Source organism: Sus scrofa, chromosome 1, assembly GCF_000003025.6.
Source record: "Sus scrofa isolate TJ Tabasco breed Duroc chromosome 1, Sscrofa11.1, whole genome shotgun sequence".
Taxonomy (NCBI): Eukaryota; Metazoa; Chordata; class Mammalia; order Artiodactyla; family Suidae; genus Sus; species Sus scrofa.
The window spans coordinates 76722139-76734415 of NC_010443.5; the positions used below are offsets into that span (position 1 = coordinate 76722139).

A 12277-nucleotide genomic window follows, 5' to 3' on the forward strand; every position below is an offset into this window, starting at 1 on the left:
ATAATCACTAAATTAAAGACAGAAATACCTAATGGATATGGGACAATGTACTTACAATTCAGGGACAAAAATCACTAATAGATGTGACACCATGATAAAACCCCAATAAAAAACTAAAACACTAAAATAAGAAACTGAAGAACTAAAAATAAGGTAATATAATATTAAGGCTTCTATGCCAAAATTATGATTTTGCCTCTGATTACTGATCTGTAAAACGGGGGTATTAAAAGTATGATTGTTCTAAAAATTAAATTAATTACTACTTAAAAGCAGTCAAGTCTGGTACCTGGTAAATATTCAGCAAATGTAAGGTATTCCCTTTTTTTTTTTTTTTATATTGTGCCCACAGCATGTGGAAGTTCCCTGGCCAGGGATCAAACAGCTATAACCAGAGCCACACAGTGACAAGGCTGGATCCTTAACCTGCTGAGCCACAAGGGAACTCCCAAATATTAGGTGTTCTTATGGACAATCATTTCTTAATTTTCAATTGACCAAAAAAAGGAACTCTTTTTTTAAAGAAACTATTCTACTATTATGATGGTCTTATTTTTCTAGCAACTAATAGACTGCGACATTAAAATGTATTTCAGAAAAGTATTTAATATGTATAGTATCTAACAGTATTATTCTTTTCTCTATAAAGACATATATCAGTTCTAAAACTACAGGAAAGATAGACATTAATTAAATAACCAATTTAAATTAATAATTATACTCAATCATAATTTAAATTAGTCATTTAGCTCAATATTCCTAAGATTATAAATCCTAAATAAATATCATTAAGAGAATTGTTCAAAGAAGACTTCCAAATAATTAAAAAGTTTATGCAGCTTTTCTCATCTTACATACCCTTAAACTAATTAACATCTTTGAAATAACCATGCATTGTATACATTAACAAAGCTTTTATATTAATATCAAGCATCATCCAATATCAACAACAAAATAAGTAATATATTTATATCCACTTACTGCAATCTCTCTACAAGCTGACATGGATATTCCTGTGCCTTCAATTTGCTTCAATGCATATTCCTTTTCATCTTTTCTGCATATGAACAAAAAAAAAATTATTTTTTTCTACACACTATTTTTAGGTTCAAAATTATAAATATAAAACAATAAAAATGCACAAGTCTCTCGGTGAAACATAAACACTCTCACTACGCATGCATTGCTTATTACTTCTGATAATATTTCAATTACAGAAATGTGAAATACCAAAAGGAATTCATGTCATAATGAAAACACTAGACAGAGCCAAAACACAAAATGCAAAATCGAAACAGAACAGGATACTAAACACAGCACTAGTTTCAAAAAGTAAATAAGCATAAATATAAACTCAAGCATATTGCAAGATAATTCTACTGTCTTAATTATCCAGAATGAAAGCATTCTGTTATAAACATTAACTACAAAAATAAATGAGAGATGTAAACTTGTAAATTTGTTTAAAATAATTTCATAGTATAAGAACCACTTAATAGATGGGGAAGTTTATAGAATGTTAACCTACTAAGATACGTTAGTTCTCAACTAGGACAGGGGACCTTCAAAAGTCCCAAGGCCACAACCAAACGCCTTGGAAAGACTTCAAAACTCCAGCCACCAACACCTCATTCTCAAGAACTCGAGGAAAAAAACCCAGTAGTTACGGCAATTTTACTAATTAATGGGGGTAGAATTAGGAATTCCGGGAAATCACAATAGTTAACAGTGTGTTTAACCAAGGGAAGAGAGTTGTTCAATAACTTTATGGTTCAATTTTTAGGGTGATACAGTCCATAAAGATAGTATCAGATGAGTGGCTAGTGCAACACAGCCCCAGCTGAATGTCACAAATATGGCTCATACCACTGGTTAATCTGACAAGAGGAGTATAATCCATGCCCCAGGGGTTTTTGTTTTTGTTTTCTTTTTACAGCCGCAACTGTAGCATGTGGAAGATTCCCGCGCCAGGGCTTGAATCAGAGCTGCAGCTGCAGGCCTATGCCACAGCCATGGCAACACCAGATCCGAGCTGCATCTGCAACCTACACCACAGCTTGTGCCAACAATGGATGCTTAACTCACGGATCAAGGCCAGAGATCAAAGCCACATTCTCACGAACACTATGTCAGGTTCTTAACCTGCTGAGCCACAACTGGAACCCCATGCCCTACAAGTTTTGTCTTTTGATCATATTAGAGTCTCCAACAAGTTATCACATGTCAAGATGGTTTTGTTAAACACCAAGTAATGCCACATCTGTCCTACTTACCTATTCCTCACTTTCCCCATTCCGTGTTTACTAGCAGATAAAGGTGTTTAAGAGGTTATCATAACATGCATTTTAAAACATCATTTTCATGCATTTTGAATATTTTCACAATCATCTACATTTTGGGCAAATGATTAAGTTATGGTTACTTTTTCCTACAGTCTAAAAATTATATCCATTTTTCTTCCAATACATGACATTCAGGAAACAATTAAGCAGCATTTTGGTAAAGAGACAACAAATTAAATATGTCAATAGGACAGGCTGTTGTGCAGTTTTTTTTCTTTTACAACCACACCTGTGGTATATGGAAGTTTCCGGCCAGGGGCTGAAGGGAGCTGTAGCTGAGGCCTATGCCACAGCCACAGCAGCACTGGATCCAAGCTCCATCTGCGATCTACACCACAGCTTGTTGCAATGCCAGATCCACTAAGCAAGGCCAGGGACAGAACCCACCACCTCACAGAGACAACATCCCAGGTCCTTAACCCACTGAGCCACAATGGGAACTCATGTTATGCAATTATTAAAATGAGAATCATGAAGATTAGAAATATTGAAAATGTTTACTATATACTGCTGAGAAAATAAATTATAACATATAAAAAGTATATATACATAGTCAAAAGTAATATAAAAAATGAAAAACAGGAGTTTCCTAGTAGCTCAGTGGGTTAAGAATCCAGTGTTGTCACTGCTGTGGCTTGATCCTTGTCGAGGAACCTTCACATGCCATGAGCGCAGCCAAAAAAGAAAAGAAAAGAAAAGAAAAACACTTGTGTTAAGATGTAGAAAGTAGGAGTTCCCGTCGTGGCGCAGTGGTTAACGAATCCGACTAGGAACCATGAGGTTGCGGGTTCGATCCCTGCCCTTGCTCAGTGGGTTAACGATCCGGCGTTGCCGTGAGCTGTGGTGTAGGTTGCAGACGTGGCTCGGATCCCGAGTTGCTGTGGCTCTGGCGTAGGCCAGTGGCTACAGCTCCGATTAGACCCCTAGCCTGGGAACCTCCATATGCCGTGGGAGCGGCCCAAGAAATAGCAAAAAAAGAAAAAAAAAAAGACAAAAGACATAGAGTGACAGACTGGACCAAAAAAAAAAAAAAATTTAAAAAAAATTAAAAAAAAAAAAAAAAAAAAAAAAAAAAAGATGTAGAAAGTAGAGTTCCCATCGTGGCTCAGCAGTTAACGAATCCTACTAGTATCCATGAGGACACAGGTTCCATCCCTGGCCTCGCTCAGTGGGCGAAGGATCTGGCATTGCCATGAACTGTGGTGTAGTTCACAGACGTGGCTCAGATTACGTGTTGCTGTGGCTGTGGCATAGGCTGGCAGCTACAGCTCCAACTGGACCCCTAGCCTGGGAACCTCCATATACCACAGGTGTGGCCCTAAAAAGACCAAAAAAAAAAAAAAAAAAGATGTAAAGCTATGTTAACTAGCTTTAATGCTAATGTTATATTGTCTTTTAAATTAGAGAAAAAAAGAAAAAAAATAATTTCACACTTGGAAAAATCACCTATTAACACAATATTTACTATTGTTTTTATTGGTTTTCTTTGCCTTTTTAGGGCCACAACTGCAGCATATGGAAGCTCCCAGGCTAGGGGTTTAATCGGCGCTGCAGCTGAAGGCCTATGCCTCAGCCACAGCAACACCAGATCTGAGCCCTGTCTGCAACCTACCTACACCACAGCTAACAGCAACGCTGGATTCTTAACCCACTGAGCGAGGCCAGGAATCAAACACGAGTCCTCATGTATACTAGTCAGGTTCATAACCTGATAAGCCACAACGGGAACTCCAAACTTTAGTATTTTTAAAGTGATCTCTTATGCATGTTTTAAAGAACAAAGTCAAAGATAGGGAAAGCTTAAATGATCCTTTTTTTCCATCCTGTTCCTTCTAAACATAAAACTAGACTTTTTTCAGACCACCCAGAAACCACTAAGAAATACAAGCAGCAGGTGACTGAATGTAATTAAAACCAAATATCCCCCCACCTTAAAAGTGTCTGTGTGTATGTGTCCCTGAGATGCTTAACATAATGCTTAAGATGTAAATTTCAGATAATTAATAATTAAATTAACTACCAGGTATCTATTAAATATTTAGTTGAATAAATTCTTAAAATTATATACGCTTTCTGACAAAATATTCATATGAAATTATAATTTTGTTTTCAACAGAAATATTTCAATCCCTAGTTGCCCTAAATGAAGTGCTCCAGAAGCTCATGTAATTGCATAGTTTTATTTTTAATACTGTAAAGAATATTACACAATCTGGATAGGTTATTGTTGCTATGGAAACTATAAGATTTTTGCAGGAAGTCAAAAAGTGCAAAATTAACACATCACATTAATGACTTCTGAATTTCACATCCAGGCTGTCAAAGGAATTTGAAAGCTTGAGCAGAATAGACGGAAGCATAGGCCTCATACTCTGAATTATATGGATAGGATCTGGGCACAAACCCAGTAATTATTTCACTTAATAAGCTTAAATATAACTTCCATCTGCTAAATTAATAAAACACTCAAAGATCTGAAAACTTAAGAGTTATCTTCAGCTTTTGCACTGAGAATGAAAGAAAGTACATGTAGTATTACCATTTCTCTTGTATATTAACTGTCAGATGATAAGCGATGATGCTGCACCTCTGAGGTTCACCATCTGAAGAAGTGGCAGAATCCAAGAGGCATATGGACTCACTCGCACCACTGTACTATGTCAATGCCGACCTGTGGTCAGATGCCAATACCTTAGTTATGAAAACCAAATATTCGTCCTTTCCCACAACGCCCACAAATATTTCAATGACTAGCACATGAGGCAGAGAAGCTTTACCGCTCTCATCCCAAGTGAGAGCTCCTCTCTGGGAGTTCCTCCAAGTGGTGAGACACTTCATACCCCACAGCTTATATGTTTCAGGCACACATGATATTAGGTGTCACAAAGGTATAATTTGTTTTTCTACATGACAAGGCTAAAAAGCAGATGAACCTGGCCTCCACTGCTATGATAGCCTGGCTTTTACAGGCAGCTCAGTTCTTTCTTTAAAATATTTTATTTCTAAATAAAAGTAGTTTAAAGATACGTGTACTCTAATGTTCACTGCAGCGCTATACACAATAGCCAAGACATGGAAGCAACCTAAATACCCATGACAGAGGAGTGGATAAAGAAGATGTGGTACATATACACCATGGACACAATGTAATATTACCCAGCCATAAAAAGGAAAGAAATAATGGCATTTGCAGCAACATGGATGGATTTAGAAATTATCATGCTAAGTGAAGTTAGTCAGATAGTGATACACCAACATCAGTTATATGTGGAATCTAAAAAAAAGGATACAATGAACTTCTTTGCAGAAGAGATACTGACTCACAGACTTTGAAAAACTTATGGTTTCCAAAGGAGACAGGTTGGGGGGTGGGGAAGGGGGATGGGCTGTTGGTTCGGGATTGTGATGATCGTTACACAACTATAAATGTAATAAAATTCAATGAGTTAAAAAATAAATAAAGTAGTGCATTATTTATTATAATACAGACAGACAAAGAAATTCCAAAGCCTTCAGGAAAACTGCTTTCTAAATTGTAGTGCATATTAGATACTACAGACAGAGCAACTGCACACTGAAAATAAAGGAGTTTACTAAATAAATTCAGGCAAATTAAAAGTAAATTCATAGTATAAACATGGATTTATTTAATACAGAATGTTTTAAATTTAAAGACATTTCTCCTATACGTCTGTAATATGTATCAAAACCATGCCAACTTCCCTCCCAGCATTCATCACAAAGAAAAATAATTGTTCAATGGGAACACTATGTAATAACAAAATAGAAAAATTAATTTGGCAGAGACTGTGAGTCTATTACATTTTCCATCTGAGACACTATGTTCTGGAAAATTCTTGATGTAAGCAATTCTATAGATAGTAGAAAAAATAAGAAGCACATATTTGTGCAAGTTGTAGAAATCACTGTCCTAAAATAAAAGCTTAATCTCAGGCAGAAAACTGAGCTCAGTGGTAGAATTGATTTATTTATTTTTGCTTTTTAGGGCCACACCCATGGCATATTGGAAGTTCCCAGGCTAGGGGTCAAATTGGAGCTGTAGCTGCTAGCCTACGCCACAGCCACAGCCATGTCAGATCCAAGTGGCATCTGCGACCTACATCACAGCTCACGGCAATGCCGGATCCTTAACCCACTGAGCAAGGCCAGGGATTGAACCTGCATCCTCATGGATACTAGTCAAATTCGTTGCCACTGAAGCACAATGGTAACTCCATTAGTGGCAGAATTCAAATGTAATTCAGGGAAGAATTTCTCAAGTCTAAAGAAGTACGTTCAGTAGGAACATTTCTTGAATAAACTATTAGGAACTGGTTTAATGAAAAAAAATAGTCTATACCTTTCAAAAATGTTCAGACTTGGTGACCAACCTCAAGTCACTTTAGCAAGGTGAAGCACCATTCAGCAGCCAGTAAGCACAAGCATAGGTTTAGCCAAAACCCTACTTGTTATCATCATAATTAAACAGATGCAAGGCTTTTTGGCTCCTATCAATAATACTACCAGGTGTCCAGATCAGTCATGGGCCATCTTTGGTCCCAAGGACCTAGGACAGACAAAAAATTTAGAAGAATCTTTTAAGAAAAGATGAGGGAATTCAAGCTCAAGTGCAGCCAAGAGGAAAATTTTAGTTGTCAGACTAAGAGGGTTAAAATCCTTTTTGTCTCTAAGGAAAACAGAAGGGCCTTACTATCTTATTTTACATCAAACAACAACCAACCACAGAGTCAATATCACATATCTCAACACTGTACCAAACCGAGGATGAATAAACTTAGAGGCTAGCTACACTAGACACCATGGAGTTCACAATCCACCTGGAAAGGGACTTTGAGTGAGTAGGAAATATAAACAGATGACTGATGACTCCTGTACTCAAGAGGTATACATAAAAGGCATAGGATGAGTCTAGTATTTCTTCTCAGAGCTTTAACGATGATAACTACATAGTGATGCTTTTAAGGGAGGAATTCCTCAGGTGGAGAAGGGATGAGGTCAGAGAACTCCAGGCAAAAATAGGGCATGAGAAAAATAACAGACGTATATGCACGAGAGCACTGGTATTCAGGATGGCTAGAAGCTGGGGGCATGATGACAAGGGGAAAGACATGAGGTTAGAAAAGTAAAGGGAAGGAAATAAGTGAGTTCTGCAAAGAAACTTTTACATCATATGTAAACAGTGTGGAGGGAAAGGGTTTGAGAACAGAGAAGGTACATAACAGATCTTTGCTCAGAAAGCTAAATGGGGTAACTACAAACCAACAGCAGAGCAAACATCTGTAGGTTGCTCAAACATTCCAAGAAGGGAAGAGATAAGGCCTAGATTAGAATAGGCAGAGGAGTGCTCATTTCAGTAGCACATATACTAGAATAAGCAGAAGAGACCAAATATGGACTCAAAAGACATTCCTGAGTCAGAACTGATAGAATTTAGTAACCAATTTGATTCTGCAGGTAAAGGAAGATGCGTGAAGCTTGTACTTTGTCTAATTGTGCCAATGATGACGATTAACCAGAAGAATGATAACATGAATAAATGGAGACCAGGAAATATATAAGATTTTATCCTAAAGGCAATGAAAGTTATGTATAAAGATCTTACTAAGAAGGACTAAGATTATAGGTGTGAAAAACAATTATGGGGTTACTGCAATGTGAATGTCCGAAGGAAAGATATAATAGAATGTCAGCTCCAAAAGGAGCTTACAACAGCCCTGTTATAACCTCCTCACGAAGATGAAGAAGCTAGGTCAGCAGCCAGAAGCAGAGATGAAATGAAGTCTTCCATTCTCCATAACAAAATGCTAAAAGACTGGAGAAAAAAAGGAATACTTGGTTATTGTTATTTTAAAAGAGGAATTGGCAGGGCCAGATGAAAATTTAAAAGGCTGGATCAAAGATAATTCTGAGGTTCTGAGCTTGGTTGATAAGGAGGGTGATAAAATTGCAAACAAAATTCAAGTGACAGCTCAGAAGGTTCTTTAGCCTGTAAATGATTCCTTTAGATAGAAATTGATCAAATATGAAAATATCTGAGAAGTTCAAGAACATGCTGTAAAGATGTTACCAGAATTATTGCAGTGATCATTTTATAATACATACAAATATTGAATCATGATGTTCTACTTTGAAATAATATAATGTTGTATTGTCAATTATACTTCAAAAAAAAAAAAAGATATTTACTGAGGGCCTGCCATAGGAGTTTCAGATTTAAAGGACTCAAGCTTACAGATGTGATACTGGATTGGAAGAACTAGAGCACAGATAAATTTTTGGTACCCAGAAAAGAAGCTGAGGTAACATGGAAAGGAAGGAGGGAGAAAAAGAAAGAAGGAAGAGAAGAAGAAAGAACAATTTCTAAACACTTCTCTCATATCCCTTAGGAAGACAAACAATTCTAAGAATTTGTTCTTCAAGTTTTCCTTTCCAAACCTTTAGAACTCAAAGTTATGAAATCATCAGAAATACAGTACTCAAGATGGTACCATATGATCATTGTTTTTATAATGAGGTGTTACCAAGAAAACATTATTCAAAGAGTGTGACACCTGAGTCTTGCCAACAATTGCTTTCCTTTTTTTCATTTTGCATTTTTTTTAAATTGAAGTATAGTTGATTTACAGTATTTCAGGTGTACAGAAAAGTGATTCAATTATATATACCTATATGTGTATATATGTTCTTTTTCAGATTCTTTTCCATTATAGATTACCAGATACTGAATATAGTTCCCTGTGTTACATAGTGTGTCCTTGTTGTTTATTTTATATATAGTAGTTTGTATCTGTTAATCCTAAATTCCAAAGTTTTCCCTCCCCTCTCTTTCCCCTTTGGTAACCATAAGTTTGTTTTCTATGTCTGTAACTGTTTCTGTTCTGTAAATAAGTTCCTTTGCATCTTTTTTTTTAGATACCACATATAAGTAATTCCACACAGTATTTGTCTTTCTCTGTCTACCTTAATTCACTTAGTACAATGACAATCCCTAGGTCCATCCATGTTGCTGCAAATGGCATTATTTCATTCTTTCATATGGCTGAGTAGTATTCCATTGTACATATATACATCTTCTTTACATTTTTAATTATAGTTGATTTACAATGTTCTGTCAATTTTTGCTGTACATAAATGTGACCAGGTTATACATAAATATACATTCTTTTTTTTTCTACATTATCCTCCATCATGTTCCATCAAAAGTGACTGGATATAGTTTCCTGCACTATATGCCAGGATCTCACTGCTTATCCACTCCAAATGCAATAGTTTGCATCTACTAACCCCAAAATTCCAGTCCATCCCACTCCCTCTCCCTCTCCCTTGGCAACCACAAGTCTGTTCTCCATGTCCATGAGTTTGTTTCCTTTCTGTAGATAGGCTCATTTTGTGCTGTATATTAGATTCCAGATATGTGACATCATAAAGTATTTGTCTTTCTCCTTCTGACTTACTTCACTTAGTATGAGAGTCTCTATCTCCATCTATGTTGCTGCAAATGCCGTTATCTTGGGTTTTTTTTGATGACTGAGTAGTATTCCATTGTGTATATGTACCACATCTTCTTAAACCATTCATCTGTCAAGGGACATTTACGTTACTTCCATGCCTTGGCTATCATAAATAGTGCTGCAATAAACTTTGGGATGCTTTTCAAAGTAGAGTTTTCATTTTTTTTCAGGGCCACACCCATAGCATATGGAAGTTTCCAGGCTAGGGGTTGAACTGGAGCTGCAGCTGCTGGCCTATGTCACAGCTACAGCAATGCCAGATCCAAGATGCATCTTTGACCTACACCACAGTCCCAGCAACACCAGATCCTCAACCCACTGAGCAGGGCCAGGGATTGAACCCGCTTCTTCACAGATACTATTCGGGTTCACTACTGATGAGCCACAACAGGAACTCCAGAGTTTTTATCTTTTCCAAATATATGCCCAGGTATAGGACTGCTGGATCATATGGTAGTTCTATTTTTTAAGGATCTTCTATACTACTTTTCCACAGTGAAAAATACCAATTTACTTTCCCACCAAAAGTTTAAGAGGGGTTTTGTCTCCACACCCTCTCCAGCATTTGTTATTTGGAGACTTTGACGATGGACATTCTGACTGGTGTGAGGTAATAACTCATTGTAGTTTTGATTTGCATTTTTCTAATAATTAGGGATGCTGAGCATCTTTTCATGTGCCTGTTGGCCATCTGTATGTCTTCTTTGGAGAAATATTTAGGTCTTCTGCCCATTTTTTGATTGGGTTATTTTTCTGATATTGAGTTCTGTAAGCTGCCTATATATTTTAGAAATTAATCCCTTGTCAGTCTCATCATTTGCAAATATTTTCTCCCATTTTATAGGTTGTCTTTTTGTTTTATTTATGGTTTCCTTTGCTGTGCAAAAGCTTTTATGTTTAATTAGGTCCCATTTGTTTATTTTTGCTTTTATTTTTTTACTCTAGGAGACGAATCTAAAAAAAATATTGCTGCAATTTATGTCAGAACATTCTGCCTTTGTTTTCCTCTAGGAGTTTTGTAGTGTTCAGTCTTACATTGAGGTTTTTAATCCACTTTTAGTTTATTTTTGTATATGGTATATTTTTACAGCCACACCTGTGGCATAAGGAAGTTCCCAGGCTAGGGGTCACATCAGAGCTGCAGCTCCAGCCTATACTACAACCATGGCAACATCAGATCCAAGCCACATCTGTGACCTACACCACAGCCTTTGACAATGTCAGATCCTTAACCCACTGAGCGAGTCCAGGGATCAAACTCATCCTCACAGAGACACATTGGGTCCTTAACTGCTGAGCAACAAAAGGAACTCTGGTATTAAAGAATATTCTAATTTCATTCTATTACATGAAGCTGTCCAGTTTTCTCAGCACCACTATTGCAGAGACTTGTCTTCTCCATTGTATATTCTTGCCAACTTTGTCATTGATTAACTGCATGGGTATATTTCTGGGATTTTTATCTTGTACCATTGATCTATCTGTTTTTGTACCAATACCATACTGTTTTGATGACTATAGCTTTGTAGTACATCTGAAGTCAGAAAGCCTGATTCCTCCATCTCTGTTCTTCTTTCTCAAGATTGTTTTGGCTATTTTGGGGGTCTTTTGTTTTTCCATACAAATAAAATTTTTGTTCCAGTTTTGTGAAAAATGTCATTAGTAATGTGATAGGGATTGCACTGACTCTGTAGCTTGCCTTGGGTAATATGGTCATTTTAACAATGTTGATCCTTTAAAACCAGAAACACAGTGTATATTTCCATGTGTTTGTGGTCACCTTCAATATCTTTCATCTGTATCTAATAGTATTCAGAGTGTAGGTCTTTTGGCTCCTTAGGTAGGTTTATTCCTGGTATTTTATTTTTTTGACGTGATGGTAAATGGCGTTGTTTCCTTAATTCTCTCTTTTCTTTATTGTTAGTATATAGACAGACAACAGATTTCTATACATTATTTTTGTATTCTGCAACTTTACCAAATTCACCGATGAGCTCTAGAAGTTTTCTGGTAGCATCTTTAATATTTTCTACATATAGTACCATGTCATTTGCCAAGAGTAACAATTTTACTTCTTCCTTTCCAATTTTGCTTTCTTTTATTTCTTTTTCTTCTATGATTGCTGTGGCTAGGACTTCCAAAACTTTGTTGAATAAAAGTGGCAAGAATGGGCATCCTTGTCTTGCTCCTGATCTTTGAGAGAATACTTTCAGCTTTTCACCACTGAGTATGTTAGGTGTGGGTTTGTCAACAACTGTTTTCTTCAAGAAGAATGTTACCATTGGAGCTCCCATCGTGGCACAGTGGAAATGAATCCGACTATGAACCACAAGGTTGCGGGTTTGATCCCTGCCCTCACTCAGTGTGTTAAGGATCTGGCATTGCTGTGGCTGTGGCGTGGGC

General features: G+C 36.7%; 1 protein-coding gene across 7 annotated transcripts in view; it reads right to left on the reverse strand.

Moving 5' to 3' along the window:
• CDK19 (cyclin dependent kinase 19) overlaps positions 1-12277 on the reverse strand; it is a 204427-nt gene that overhangs the window by 133089 nt on the left and 59061 nt on the right. For 3 of the 7 annotated variants that reach the window (XM_021091172.1, XM_021091136.1, XM_021091165.1), the window contains one exon: positions 982-1057. The exons of 1 other annotated variant lie outside the window; for it this stretch is intronic. In XM_021091172.1, the coding sequence (XP_020946831.1) occupies positions 982-1057 (76 nt within the window). Of the gene's footprint in view, positions 1-981; positions 1058-2273; positions 2304-4881; positions 5014-12277 lie in introns of all 7 variants that reach the window. 3 more of the 7 variants (XM_021091139.1, XM_021091146.1, XM_021091155.1) reach the window with 2 other exon arrangements.